Source organism: Euleptes europaea, chromosome 3 (assembly GCF_029931775.1).
Source record: "Euleptes europaea isolate rEulEur1 chromosome 3, rEulEur1.hap1, whole genome shotgun sequence".
In the NCBI taxonomy this organism is placed as follows: Eukaryota; Metazoa; Chordata; class Lepidosauria; order Squamata; family Sphaerodactylidae; genus Euleptes; species Euleptes europaea.
The window spans coordinates 49816557-49832756 of record NC_079314.1 but is presented as its reverse complement, the minus strand read 5'-3'; the positions used below and the strand labels follow the sequence as shown (position 1 = coordinate 49832756).

General features: G+C 42.2%; 1 protein-coding gene across 1 annotated transcript in view; it reads right to left on the bottom strand.

The window, feature by feature from the left end:
• Positions 1–16200, bottom strand: part of TBC1D22A (TBC1 domain family member 22A) — a 123748-nt gene that overhangs the window by 33412 nt on the left and 74136 nt on the right. Inside the window, exons 9-11 of the mRNA XM_056846693.1 lie at positions 15751–15857; positions 11610–11685; positions 3781–3908 (exon numbers count right to left, since the gene is read on the bottom strand). Coding sequence (XP_056702671.1) covers positions 3781–3908; positions 11610–11685; positions 15751–15857 — 311 coding nt within the window. The remainder of the gene's footprint in view (positions 1–3780; positions 3909–11609; positions 11686–15750; positions 15858–16200) is intronic.

The following is a 16200-nucleotide window of genomic DNA, read 5'->3' as shown; positions in this document are numbered from 1 at the left end:
ATGGACTGGTCATTTCTTCGTCAGAGGGCAAACGGGCAAATTTAGCAGGGGATCAAATACTTTCCCCCCCTCACTGTATGTCCTTTGGGACCACGAAGTTAACCTCAGCAATGTAGCTATTTGTACAGATGAGCCCATTCATACGTTCCATTTTCCAGCGTGTCTGTTGTGGGATCCATCACAGAACAGCCAGTGTAGTATAGAGGTTACAGTGTCAGAATAGGACCTGAGACAGCTTGGGCTATGGAAGTTCACTGAGTGACCTTGTGACTGTCAGTCTAACCTGACTCATAGTGTTACTGTAGGCAGCAGAGGTGGGGCAGCTGCCAGGGCCCAGGGCTTGTAGAGGGGCCCCTGTGCCACCCCCCCATCAATGCCACCTGAGAGCATGCTTTTTCTCCACTCATTTGCTTGCTTACAAGCCTTGCCACCTGCACATCTGGCCACACATGCTGTATAACACTACTGGGGCATGTGTGGGGTACATGTGGCTAGGAGCACAAGTCATAGGAGGGCTTACAAGGGAGGAAGCAGTTTGGGAAGAATGCAGAGGTGGGCAGTGTGGGAGATGCTCGTGTACTGGTGAGTAGGAAGAGGAGCACATTCAGAAGGAATGGCAGTGGGCAGGGATGTGAGCCAAGTACCCTTTGCCCAGAGGGCCCCCCCCCCACAAACCTGGAGCTCGCCCTGCGTGTAGGGATAAAATGGAGGGGGGGGGGAGAAAAGAGTCATGTATGATGATCTGACCACTTTGGAGGAAAGACAGGATAAAAACAGATACGATGAATCAGCTTTTACTGGTAACTTGCATATGAAGGATTAATTATGAGGTCACCTCATCCTGTGTTAAGTACTTTGCTGCACACTCAATTCTCTCAATTAACTGGAAGAGTAAGCCAAATTTAAGCAACAATTCTATATCAAAGGAGGGAAAAATATACTTGGCTGAGCCAAGCAAGGATGAGAAACAGCATTATAAAGATACAGTTTATATGCAACAACAAATACAATGTCCCAAATTATGAAGATGAGCCCTTCAGTTACAGAGTAACTGAAGTTACAGAGAAGAATGTTCTGCTTCTATAAATTACAGAAACATGATGGTGGGGGTAAAACGAAGAGACTCAGTGTGGGAGAACTAGAGCTACTTTAGCTCATTCCAACTGAAGCAGTCACGAACCATCCAAGGGGAAAACGTCAGACTGACCAAGATGGAAACAAGTTTTGAACAGTACTATCAAAATGGTGAGAACACTTGAGAAGCACATGGATAAACTATAAAGCCTCAAACCTGTTATTCTACTGATGAAATACAAGCTGAAAACAAATCAGCTTCATTATTTTTCTATTGTGTGAAGAGGTTTCCACTGAGTAACACTACAAGTCGCTATATGGAGAGCTAAGGTGGGATTCACCAGAGTTTAGGATAAGTGATTTCAAGAAAAATGTAAGTGGAGAACTTTTTGTAAGAGTCCTTTAGCTTCAGAGCTCTTTATTCCAGGCTGCTCCCTCTGTGGTTTCTGTTGGGCAGCTGGTGTCACTCACACAGTCACAGGCAAAGGTATATAGGTAGTATTGTTTAGTGGTCAGAGCAGAGTGTCCGTATTTTTGGGTTGGAGGGGCATACAGAAACCATTTACTGGGCCAAGCCTTCCTCAGGCTGGATATGAAAGAAGAAGAAAAAAAGAAAACAAATGGAACATGCAGGCCCATTTGATCTCCCTGTGTTGCATTAGTTTGGCTGGTCTTAATATCAATTGATTGACTGATTTAGTGCATTCTGTTCTATTTTGTACTCGGTGGTACAGAATCTGTCCAGATTAAGTGCTATTACCTTTTACCTCTCTGTCTGTCCCTCCCTCCCATAACACAGGCTTCCTCGTGCTTTCCTCTTGTGCAGGGCTCTCGCTGTCTAGGGCTTTGGACACAGGCAGGGACCAGCTGATCCAGCACCTCCTGCACACGCCCAAACCCTAAAAGGTGCTGCTGGAGAGCTGCTTAAGGGGCAGGGCAGCTCCACGCATGCCCCTTAAGCAACTCCGCTTGAGTGCTAGATGAAGAGTCCATAGGTCAGCAGCAGCCCACAGGCAGTAGTTTCCAACCCAGGAATATCCAGCAACATACATGACTCCAGTGTGTTATGGAAATTTGCTGGGTGACCATGGACCAGGCATTCTAGCTCAGCCACGCTACACCCAAAGGGTTACTGGGATTATAACATGGGAAACGGAAAACCATGTATGCCATCCTCAACTCCATGGAGGAAGGGTGAGATCAAAATTGACAAGAGAACAAAGAAAAACAGGAAGGGTTCAGAGAGGATCTCATTGAGGGAGTTGTTTTTTCTTGCTCTGCGCCTCCTAGCACAAGGGCACTGTGCTGAATTAACAAAGGGAACAGAGAGGGGGAGACTCCAGCATAGGTAGCCATAGCCAACTGCTGCTTGTCATCCAGAAGCAATACCTCTTATAGTTTTCAAAAGAACATGTGCCTCATGAGGGGGAAAAATCTGATACAAAAATCTGTTGTCTACCACCACAGCCTATTAAGTCTTCTAACCAACCTTTTTAGCATGGGGACCCAAAAGTCCAAGTTCACTTGGTATGGTGACCCACTTAAAAAAAAGAGCATGCACAAAACAATACATGTGCAAAAACCTTGGATTCACTTTTGGGTCAAGACCCACAGGTTAAGAAATGCTGTACAACATATGGTCTATAACTGGAAGGTAAGACTAGGTATATGTAAAGAGGAATCTCTCTATTTCTTTATTTTTGTTTGCTCTTTGGACTGAGGGATTCAATTATTCAAGTGCACAAGTATGCATGGCTGTTAACATGTATATAATTACACTCAGATTTATATACTACATTTTCCATATCATTAGCTGCCGAATGTTTGTAAGTGTCCATTTAAGAGTGAGATTTTTATTCCAGCACTCACCTGTAAATTACTTAGCACAACTTATCAGCCTTAAACCACTAAAAACAATCCACAGCAACCTGCTGGGAAATTGCATGTACTCGCATATTAAACAAAGCCATCCTAACCATGCCTCTAACAAATTGCATGAAATCAAACCTACACCCATTCTTACAATGCTAGCAGAGAATGCCCAAGACTATTAGTCTGAGTAGGGCAGTTGGATGTTTAATAATTGAATATGAAGCTCTCATAACAACCCAGGTTTGTAATTTAGGTTCTAAAACACAAATTTCAGCATTCTCTTCTGCTAATTTTGATCATCTGTTTTCTAGGGAACCATCAAGTGGAAACAGAAAGACTGCAATACAAGCTATTGAGATAAACATTCCATTTGGGTAAGGCGCCGTTTTAATGAAAATTATATTCACAATAACCTGGGCTGGCCTTACTTTTAGGAACCGCAATTTAGTCTGTCTCTCTTCAACCTTTCTTTGTAATTTAACAGGAATCTGACCCTCAAATTCACCACCTGAGGTCCACCTCATGATTGGATAGGCTTTGCCAATAACAAACCATTTCTCATACAAAGCTTGGACTAGCAATAAAGCAAAAGCAGAGGCATGGGGATTGAAAGGCGGGGGGGGGGCGACGACAAAGAAGCTAATAAATAAGTAGTAAGGTTTAAAAAAAAGCTCTCCTGTGGCAAAATACAGAGTTCTAATGCACAGAAGCACCAAAAAATGCTTGGCACCAACAGCTCAGAGATAAGCCAGGTTGTTTCTCAAACAGGTAACTGTGTGAAAAATGATGCGTCATACTGCAAACTATTATGCAGGCACAAAAACAGTAAGTCACCTGATACGTGTCCCAAAGCCGTATGGTGCACCGCAGGGGAACTTCTCTCATCAACAAGTTATTCATCCAACGGAAAGCAAACTGGAGGTATTTCACTTCATGTTGATCCAAGTGTCTGTGTACTTGCTCTGAAAGAGAGTGAGGTGGGGGAAATGAGGACACACAATGTTTTTTCCAGTGGACTCTGCACAATTCTGTTCAATAAGTATGAATTTTAAAAACACACACTTAAGACCTTAAACCCCTAATGCAAGTTTCTATTAAACAATAAGCATCTAAAATGGATACAAGACCACACACAATTCATATTGCACCAGGGTTTGCAAAGATGTTGCAATGGAATTGTTATTGGATATAACATGAATTTGAACTAATATACCAACATATGCAATTGGGTATGGTACATAAAGCACTACTGCAGGAATTACTCAGCCAATACATCTCATCTTTCTGAGACACTTCTTTAAAAAGAAACATCACTATATTACCACCTTGATTTCTTGATTCAGCCATTCCATTCCCTTTTGCTTGTCAAAGAATGTATCATGAAATTGGTGAGAATATCTGATAAGAAATACTGGGGTGGATCCTATCCTTGTCCTACCATTCCACTGAGCAACTTTTATTTATTGAAATATACACCACCTTGTGGCTCAAGTCTAAAGCCTTCCTCCAATTTAAGGAGACTTCTTCCAAGTTAGCCACTTGGAGGAAGTTGGAGGAAGGCTCCCTAGAGGATGGTTGGATCCAAGCCACTGTGTTGGGTGCACAGTAGGGCACTTCCACCTTCGGTTTTTCCCACAGCACTCTTCTGGGAACTTGCAGCAATTTAAGAGCTGTCCCTCCCTGAATATCTGCTCTCTTATCTCTCCAATTATCATTAAAGTTCTCATAGAATCAGAGTTGGAAGGGACCACCAGGGTCATCTATTCCACCCCTGCACAATGCAGGAAATTCCAAACTACCTTTCCCCCACACCCCCAGTGACCCCTACTTTATGCCCAGAAGATGGCCAAGATACCCTCCCTCTCAAGAACTGCCTAAGGTCATAGAATCAGCATTGCTGACAGATGGCCATCTAGCCTCTGCTTAAAAACCTCCAGGGAAGGAGCACTTACCATCTCCCAAGGAAGTCTGTTCCACTGAGGAACCGCTCTGTTAGAAAATTCTTCCTAATGTCTAGACAGAAACTCTTTTGAATTAATTTCAACCAGTTGGTTCTGGTCCGACCTTCTAGGGCAATAGAAAACAACTCAGCACCATCCTCTATCTGACAGCCCTTCAAATACTTGAAGATGGTTATCATATCCCCTCAGTAGCCATTTTGTAATAACATCTACTATCAATTTTCAAAATTCCAAAACATATCTACAAGTTCAACAAGGTTAGGATGCAGATAATACTAGAATAACCGTTTTTCTCCCCCCTCCTTTGTGCTTGCTTTTATAAAATACCCATCTTGATTAAGAGTTCTGGACAACTGGAAAGCTTACATACCTCTTCATGCTAATTTGGTTTGACCTAACAAAATAAATTGCATCATTCTGTTCCTGGATTTTTGCTTTGGACCAGTGCCACTACCTGCACTTTCTGTTGCTTGAGTCTGTAACTCTGGCCCTGAAAGCCAGTGTGATATAGTGGCTAGAGTGCCAGACTAAAACCAGAGAACCCCAAGTTCAAATCGCTACTCGCTCATGAAGCTCAATGAGTAATCTTGACCCAAACACACAATCTCTCTCTCTTTCTCAGCCAACCTACCTCACCAGGTTGTTGAGGGTAGGGCTGGATCCAGACTAACACTTCATGCTCAGACAGCATGATTTTCCTGCCTCCTCCCTCCTGCAGCAGCTCCAACTGCCCTCTGAAATTTATTCCTGGGGGTTCCCTGTCCCCAAAGAACCAGAATTCAGAGGGCATTTCAGGCTGTCACAGGAGAGCTGAGGCAGGAACTTTGCAATTTATGCGGGGGAATCCTTGCACCCATGGAAATATCTAGTCTGGAGCCAAGCCTGAGCTACATGGAGAATGAATGGGTTTAAAAAATGGGATAGATAATTATCCTAAGCAGGCACACATATTGAAGATAGGATTTTAAAAGTTATTTCAAGTTAATTGAACCATTTACTCAGATACATAATGCAACTATTTTTAAACTGTAACTTCTACAGCAGCCAGAAATTTATCTAAATTTATTAGAAAGCCTCTGAAAGTAATGAAAAGTAACATGCTGGGACAGCTCAGAATAGTTCAACTCCTTTTTTATTTTTATTTTTTACTAGGCATACTTGTTTTCCTATGGACTTGCCTCCCCCCAACCACCACATGTTGAAAAATGGACAAGTAAGTGCAAAGCTTTATTTGCAATTTATTTTATAATACATGCACAGCAAGAGACAAAAAGAAAATGCATAGACTGAAAAGATTCATTCCTCCTTTTTCATAAGTAATTGTGACCAGATGTTATTTCACTGATAAAGGTAATTTAGCTGGCAATAATTCTAACTTTAAATTTTCCATTTCACTGGTAGTAAGCATGCAGATGTAATGAATGACTCGGCAGATGTAATTATTGCCATCTTTCAGATTTAAATTTTTTTTCCATAAAGTACTTATACAGCAGTTTACGATAATAAAATTATGCTAAACCTTCAAGATATAATAGTTCTTGTATCACAAGGAAAAAGAAATAAGGTGTGAATTTATTTTTACAGTTTTCTCAGCACTTCTAAAATTTACGGAAACCAATTGAAACATGTTGCTGAAACCAGTCCTCCCGTTACCTTCTCCTTTAAAGAAGTGACATATGTATTTTTAAACCATGGATTTATGTGTGCTTAAATTCAAGCAAAATGTTTATCCAAAATGTGTTTTGTGTTTGCATCAATGATTAGCAAATCATTCCATATTTCATTCTTAAACAGAATACCAGAAAAAGAAGAATTGGCTTTTATAGACTTTCTCTACCACTTAAGGAAGAATCAAATAGGCTTACAATCACCCTCCCTTCCTCTTCCCACAACAGACACCCTGTGAGGTAGGTGGGGTTCTAAGAGAGCTGTGACTAGCCCAAGGTCACCCAGCTGGCTTCATGTGTAGGAGTGGGGAAACCAACCTGGTTCACCAGATTAGCATCTGCCACATATGAGGAGGAGTGTGGAATCAAACCCGGTTCTCCAGATTAGAGACCACCGCTCCAAACCACCACTCTTAACCACTACCCAAAGCTGTAAAATCATCTGTAAAAATGATACTCTCCTTTTAGCTGCTATGCAATGCCTCTATGAATTCCCATCTTTTCAAACTTTTCAAACTCTACGAATTCCCACCTTTTCAAACTTCTTGGCTCCTATCTTCAGAACCTTGCTCTACATTTAGAACCTGCCACGTCTGGTGCACTCCAAAAGTCTCTTTTTCAAACTTGTGAGGCCATCCTATCATTACCCCTGCTTCCTTTAATCCTAAAATACCTGATTAACAGGTAATCTGCTGCAAGGTGAACTCTCTAATGGCCTACTTCTTTGGGAGGTTAGTATGACCACACACTTATGGTAGTATGTGTATGTACGGCTTCAGATCACAATTGTGATCTGTTGTGTGGTTAAGTTTTCCTTATTATGTGGTGGTATGATATAGACAATTAAGCTATTTCAGGATGATAGGACTCTCACCAGGGGAGTTTGGTCACCTCTGTTTATTTACTTCATTTATACCCCTTTTTTCTCACCAACAGGACCCAAAACAGCTTGCATCATTGAGTCATCTGTATCATCTTGCTAGGTGCCAATGTGTGGTAGCATGAACTGTAACCCCAAGGCTAGCTGAAGACCAATCCAGAAAATGCTGAATATTGGCCAAAACTGCTGAACATGGCCAAAATAATGAACAGGTGTTGTGTATCAACACCTTTTATTGACAGAGGATGTCCTCTTCTCATTTCTACAGCCAGCAAGGATTGCTATCACTGTGATCTTCACTATTCTTACCACGGAAGACTGAGATTTCCTGACTTACAGTGAACTTTTCTCCAAGTCCTATTTTGAGTTATATCCAGGGATTTGCGCTAGAATATATCCTGTCCGAATATACAGCCAAAAATACTTTATCTGGGATTGTTGGGAATAACAGTATATGGGTCCCATATATTTCCGGAAATATTTGGGAATATTCAAGGCCAGAATTTTAAGGACCCCAGGCCTGTTCCCCCCCCCCCCAACAGGTTTCCTGAGGAACAGGAGGTACCTGCCCAGCCCAGGGAAAGTGGCACACAGGCAGCAAAAGCCAGGTGCAGAGCCTGTCAGACCTGCAGGTCTGGACAGATCCGTCTTCAGGCCCTCCTCTGTGGGGGTGGGGCCATTTTGCAGGTGTGTTCTTTCCTCTAAGTAGGATGCAAACAGGATGGCTAGGGTCACCTTGTTCAGAGGCCCATAGAATTGGAACCCGTGGTTGATTTTCGCCTGAATCTTGGGGATCTTTCATGACCCGGAAGAATTAGGTCCCCCGCAATTTTGGTGTCATTTGGTTAAAACACAGCCACTCCCCCCAAGTCCCCCATAGGGAATAATGGAACCATAATAATTCCAGAATCCTAGAATTCCTGAATCAACACCAGTGGAACACAAATACTGGTATTTATGCCCTTCCTGAAATCTGAATCCGAAAAATACTATTTTTTTTCAGGTGCACATCTTTAGTTATAAGATATAGTACTACCATAAGAACTATGCCTATACAAATTTCACACTGCAAATAATTTCTACTTAAACTGGATCTTCCTAGAACAAAGAAAGTTATTTTTTTAATTGCAAAACACTGAATGTAGGAAGATCACGAAGAACAAGCTTGGGGCAGGGGGAAGAAATTGAATTTGGATCTTGTAAAAGTGAGCCTCTACATCATCTGACTTTCACATATCTTAGAAAAGTAATTAAAATTGTTTTTCTTACGCTTGGTATACGACATAAAAAGCTTTACTGATTTACTGCAATCATATTTCTTATAAATATTGTAAAATCACAAATCCTTTGAAATTGAAAGCTTAATCCACATAGCTGGAAAACAATTCCCTTAGAAGATGAGAAGAACAGGTAATTTTGAAGCCCCTGCATTTATTATACTACATTTGTGGTCCACTACATCAACTAACTGGAAATCAACAAATACCTGGAACTGGGATTTATTGTAGCAAAAGTATAAAGACAGAATTGTGTTCATTTGTTTCACTTTTAAGCGAGGGACCCAATGACTCTCAATTTTCTAGCAAAAGGTTGGATCCAAAACTTTGTCCTCAGAGTGCAGCTGGCACAGTAAATTGCCATTTCCCCTGAGCCCCCTTTAATTTTTGCTCCGGGGTAAGGGAGAGAGCCAAAGGGCCTTCCGAAATAGCGGTAGTGTTGTAGGGGGGATTTGCAACAGGAAAGGAATGAATCAGCATACATCACCCTCCCCTCTTCTGCCAACTGAAGAATCATTTTGCTGGTAAAATGGCCCCTTGGGATCAAACTTGTAAACTTTTCAAAGCTTTCCAGTTCACAATCTTTTAGAAGACTGAAATGCTAAGGAGAATGTGTATTGGGAAGGGGGAGGGCAGGAAATGCTGGGGAATTAAACAGGGACCGGGGGGGGGGGGACTTGCACATGAGACTGTTTCAAACAACTTTTTTTGGTAGATTTCTTTAAAATCCTATAGTGCAGGGAAAGTAATGATACATGTTTGGGACAGTGGGATGCATATGAAAGTAGACCACACAAAATGAAGTTTGAAGGCACACTTGTACATGTGCATGCATTTTGTTAAATTGTTGTTTTTAATTATTTTTATATTTTAAAAAGCTTGTCTTAATGTTGTTTTTAATTGTTCTACACATTGGGGACCCCATGTTGGGTGGAAAGGCAACAAAAATGCTTTAAATAAATATAAAATAGAACAAGTGGTAACTGGAAAAATGATATAAGGAGCTAAGAAAGGCACATTCAACACTGGAAAGGGGTAGAGATAAGAAGTGCAATATCCTTTATTTTAAAAACAACAACAACAGCACCTATGACTTGAAAGACAGTTTGAGCTGCAGTCACTAGCAGGTAAATACTTTTATCAGTTCTCCAAAAAGCTCTCACTTTCTGATTTATACATGTCAAGCTGCTATGAATGGCACAGCAGCAGGCCAGGCTGATTCCTCATCTAGACGGCTGACAACCCTAGCAAAGTGGGTGGTAGTGGTCAGCAACTTAGGAGACATCCCTGCAGTATCTTTTCCAGACAGTCGCCTTTACACATGAACACATGAAGCACTGATGCTTAGGATAGACGCAATTCCCTTCTTTCATAAGGTTCTAAAACATATACTGAATCAGACTCTTGGCCCATCAAAGTCCATATTGTCTACTCAGATCGGCAGCAGTTCTCCAGGGTCTCAGGCAGAGGTCTTTCACATCACCTACTTGCCTAGTCCCTTTAACTGGAGATGCTGGAGATTGAACCTGGGACCTTCTGCATGCCAAGCAGATACTCTACCACTGAGCCACAGCCCCTCCCCATACAGAATCTTGCTCTGTATCCCTTTCCTGAATATTTAGCCTTTATGTCATATTAAGCATTGGGATGGAAAAAATCTAGCTGACTTTTTCACTCAACCTCACCTAATTCCCCTCCTTTCTACAGCCTTCATCACACATGGCTTTTGTCTCATGACTCTCAGCATAGGTTTGTTTGGTAGTCAAGAGGGACCTTCCTCCCACCAGTTTTTAACAGTGGAAAAGCTGGTTGGAGCCAACCTTATACATGATTTCCCCCTTCCATAAGAGTACAGCTGGACCTTTAAAAATATGCTGGAATCTTGCGGCATCTTAAATAACAAACTCATCATTATAATATTTTAATATCTACAACGTCAGCACCAACTACTTATCATCTTAAACACAAGCAAACCAATATGAAAATTTGCAGTGGTAAGTGCTGGGGACAACAAAGCTTGCACTGTGCATAATGGAAAGATGGAGCTCGTCTTCCCAAGCAGCTTATCCAGTATTAAGCTATTTAAGTAATAACGTTTCTTCAGCACACACCCTCCTTACTGACAGGCCGTGTCACAAATATATGCTCCATTCTGCTCAACATCATTTTGTTAATGCTCTGTTCGTTAATTTAACGAACTATCAAGAGAATATGTTTAGAATGGGCAGGCACTATCTTTCAAATTTCATTTAATTAAATCCGCTCTAGCAATATGACAGTCAGCATTTCACAGGAATTGTCTTAAGGATGAAGGTTGAAAAATGTTTCAGACTGGCCCTGCTAAAACACATGAAAGCATAATCTAAAATTACCCTTCCACCACTGTAATTTATCTCTAATGTTAAAGATGTTATTTCCAAAACTGGTAATTAATTGTATTCCGCAGAGAAATTATTCAGACATTCCCGATAGCAAAACGAGGCACAAAGGCACACATCACAGTGCCAAAGGACAACTATAAACAACTGCAGTGCCTCTCCCAAATTAAGACAATCACTGAACTTAATGCAAAATGAATGCTGGCTGCCTTTTGAGCGTGGCTATTACTATGCGGCAAAGAGATTGGCATTGAATTTTGATTACCTCTCCTTAATAAAATGTAATGAAAATGGACCATGCTCTAGTGACTTTCCTTTAGTGGCTACAGTGAGCTCACAAAGGCCACTGTGCCACAGGTTGATAGGGGATGACGCCTTTGCCTGAGAAAGGCTGCATTCCGGTCAAAGCAGAACACTGCATTGGTATCAGCTAGGCAACTCACAAAGTTTTTAACTAAACCCGTTTTCAGCAAAGCTGCATTTAGACCCAAGTAACTCACCATCGATTCGGCTAACCAGTTCTTCCAGCATTTTCACTTTCTTCTGAATACCGGGCTGAGCAAATGTATAGTTGTCCTAAAGAGATACAAAGGTAAAGTTTGCACACTGAAACCAAACAGAGACACTTTGCTGAATAGTATCTTTCAAAATATAGGTCCAGCCATCAGTCTCTCTCACCCTTCCAGGTAGAGCATAGGGTAACACAGATGAGTTTTTGCAGGTATATCCATATTGCTGTTTAGACAGGATCTGCTACAAAAAAGGCTTTTGCTGATCTATTTAGGCAAAATGTATCTGTGTATCAATGGGAACAGAGAAACATGTTTATAGTTTCCGGGTGTGCAGCTCTATTAGAGCGCAGTAATAGAACAAAAGGTGAATCCAGTAGCACCTTAAAGTCCAACAAAATGTTCCAGGTTCTAAGCTTCTCTGAGCCAACGCTCCCTTCAACAGATACAAATAGGAGAGAGAAAAGAGACATTTGTATACCCTGAAAAAATCAACAGGAGCCTTGAGGCCTAGCTCCTGGAGACTAGAGCCCAATTTATCAAGTATAGCAGGTCCTCACTAGGCAGACATTTATTTATGAGGTTAGACAGATTATATGTGGTGATCTGAGAATTTCATGACAGAAGGGAAAGGAGTTAATACGTATCTCATAAATTGAGTATTGAATTGAAGAGTAAGAAAAGAACTACCTGTTCATTGCTAGAATGTCTATTCTTGATTGTAAATTGGGAGGGGGGGTCCTGACATGACATCACTCAGATACTGACAACATTCTTTAAGGCCAGATGTTTAATAAAATATTTGATTAGCAGATGAGAGAATAATGCAGTCAATAACATTCCAAGTTCAGAAATTCCCAAGACAGAACCACTTACAAAAAGATCAATACCCAGATATTGTAAATATGTAGCATCTCTCTCATTGACTCCCGCTCCAGATGTTTTCCCCCAGGAGTTCCTTATATCTGGGAGCAAGTTAAATGTGCCTCATGGTGCATAATGCAGAACTATGCCTTATCAACATGATGCACTTTACATATGACAAGTTTACTCATTATGAAAAGCACTGTTATTTACAATAGGAGTTGTTGAATAATTGTGCTCTGACAAAGAATAAGTGACTACAAAGAAACTGATAGCTCTGGTGTTGAATGATTATAACTGTGTGCCTTCCCTAGAACAGGGGTCAGCAAACTCATTAGTCAAAAGAGCCAAATATCAACAGTACAAAGATTGAGATTTCTTTTGAGAGCCAAATTTCTTAAACTTAAATTATATAGGTAGGTACACTGTTTATTAACTTAATAAACTTTAATTAAAGTTTTAAGTCTTAATTAAACTATAGGTACACTGAATAAAACTTGATATCATACTTAATAATGATCTTTTTTATTGATAAAAATTAAATTGTAAGTCCCTGCCATTTCCCCCTCCTTGTCCGGAGTCCTTTTCTGGAGGCCTGGTCTACAGCCATAAAAGCCTATTGGTAGACCTGGCCTCCGGCTGAGTCCCATTGGGAGGCCAGGTCTACCCATTGGCTTTCTTGGCGGTAGACCTGGCCTCTGGAGGCCCATGGAAGCCAGTTGGTAGACCTGGCCTCTGAAGGGGGATTTTTTCCCCTCCTCGGAGTCCAGGTCTACCGACAAGAAAGCCAGTGGGTAGACATGGCCTCTGAGGAGAGAAAAAAATAAGTAAGGCATCCATAAAATTAAATCATGACAATGACTGACAAACACTGTACATTTTCCCCATCTGCATTCTCAAAACTCTGCAGGGGGGTTTATTGTTGAGTTGTGCATCTGAGTGGCAAATCCAAGGCAAAACCTCCCATTCACAAATGGCCAATAACCCCCATGCAGAGTTTTGAGAATCTGGATGGGGAAAATGTGCATCTGAGTGGCAAATCCAATGCAAAACCTCCCATTCATAAATGGCCAATAACTGCCATGCAGAGTTTTGAGAATCTGGATGGGGAAAATGTGCATCTGAGTGGCAAATCCAATGCAAAACCTCCCATTCACAAATGGCCAATAACCCACATGCAGAGTTTTGAGAATCTGGATGGGGGAAATGTGCATCTGAGTGGAAAATCCAAGACCTCCTCCTCCTCGCCGCCTTGGCTCCTTCCTACCTTCCCTCAAGACCCAACCCAGGACTGTCCCAGGCAGACACTGACGTGCCCCGTGCCCCACTTACCTCCGAGCCCGTGGAACAGGCGGTGCAGCGAGGCGGGAGAGCGGCGTGGACGGAGCCAAGCCGCTATGCTGGGCTGAGCAGGGAAGGGCGAGCGACAGGGCCCCCGACAGCCATCCCTGACAGGAGGGCGGGCCGGAAAGGCATTCTCCCGGCCAGCATGCTGGGGCTGAGAGGCGAGGCCAGGAGCGACTCGGGGCAGGGCAACGCCCCAGCGGGCCGGCGTGCAGACGCCGACAGCTCCAGCACCAGGCGGCCCTTACAACAAGGGAGAGGGGAGCCAAAGCGGGGCGGCCTAGAGGAGGCCCCGGGGGGAGGTAGCTCTCGGGCCGGCCGGCGGGAAGACGGGCCCGGACTGACACCAGATGGCCCCTCGACCAGACCACCCGCCGGAGAGGAAAGGGGCAGGGCTGGAAATCAGGAGGGCCCTTGGAAGTTCGGGGAAGGTGGAAGGGGCAGGAAGCGCTTCAAACCCCCGCCGGCCAGCTGGGTGGGACTGGAAAGAGCCACGCTCAAGGGCTCAAAGAGCCGCATGTGGCTCAGGAGCCGCACTTTTGCGACCTGTGCCCTAGAACAAACAGTAAGATCCAGGTTCTCATTTCAGTGTTTCAGAATACCAGAATATGAGCCCCACTTAAGCTTTCATTGCATGATCCACATATTGAGCCCAATGCCCATCCTTAAATCCTTATCACATTTCTACAGGGCATTTTTTAAAAATCACCTCTTTTGATAAGTAGAAGCTATTTTTAGCAATGAGGGAAATTTTGAGAGGGATGGTAACAAAAAGAAAAGAGAATATTTTAACAGTCACTGAAAGGGAACAGCAGTTAGCTAAGATGGAAAGGTACAATTGTCAATAACTTAACAATACAGGCACTGATGCTTAGGATAGAAGCAATTCCCTTCTTTCATAAGGTTCTAAAACACATTTGCAAACTAATTCCTGTTTTGAAGGTAAAATAAGTTCTATCTGCACATATATCCATGCACACATGGTTGCATACACACAAAGAAACTGTCAAATTTCACCTGTGTTTTATCCACACAAGAATTACTCTTTCTTGCCCATCAGCACAGCTGTGGGCCAATGCACACATCATATTTGCCATCAAAGGCTACTGTCAGTGCAATAAGCCAATCGCATGTAGTGGCTCAGTATGCAAACCAAGAGACTTTCCCTCACAACTTGGTACATGGACCGAACACACTACATAGAGGGGATCTGATACCCTTCCTACGTACCCTTTGACACAATATTTTATCAGTTCCAAACTTAAAGAGCAGCCAGTACTTTAATCTTTGCTATATCAAGCTGCCTTGTTCTGTCAATTGTCTTAGAACTGGCTTGGTTTTATACCCATCAACCTACCCAGGTAGATAACTTCAGACAAAAGCAGGCAGCTTGTATAAGCAGCGCTTAGTCAAGAGGATGCAGCTTCTTCCATAGTAGCAATCCCCCAGCATGTCTGGTCAAACCCTCGGGGGGGGGGGGCAGAACAGGGATCAAGGTGGGCTGGGGCCAGTTTCCAAGGCCACTCCCCCAATCTGCCCCTGCTCACAAGTAGTCATCCTGAACCAGAAGCATACTTGCATTTTAATCTGGGTTTTACTATGAGCTTTGGTGATACAGGTTATCTATTGTGGTTGAAAGGTTATTATTTTGCTTTATTGTGATGTCATGGTTCACAAAATGCCTAGATCATGAGATACACAAACTATTTTAAACAATCAAAATGAGTACAGTGAATCTAAAAAACAACACGCCATACATTTACTTACAAAATATATTAACAAAAAGTTAATAATTTCCCAGTACAGTGGGATCTATTCCCCATCACGTGTATCCTTTATTCCCAACACCCTTAATGCAGTTCCCGGACAGAACACTAACCGGTTAACACACACACACGGTTCAAGGAGGGAAAAATCAATTTACCTGAATGCCATCAAGCAGTTTGCTCATGCACCAGAAACTGTCAGCTTCAATGTTCTGCAGTGCTTCGGCAGGCAGACTGGAAACATCAAAATTTTCCACTTCTTCTTCTGTTTGATAAAGGGAGAAAAGACATGTCAATGAAGAACATAAAACAAAAGGTTAACCCCACAAAGCTCAAGGATAAGATAGACCGACCTTTTTCACAAATGTCAAGGATGTATTTCCTTTATCGAGTACTGAAAGCATTACTTTAGTTGCATGCTATTTAATATTTTTCAAGTGTTAATGAACATTCACTTTTGATGATGAAAAAGCTGAATGATGCCTGATGTTAATAGATAATTCACTTAGTCCATGCACACCTGATATCAGAAAGGCAGCAGGGCCTTTAAAAGTTACTGAAGGATGGCACATGAAACTGAAAAGACAGGACTTCACAAAGATCAGGAG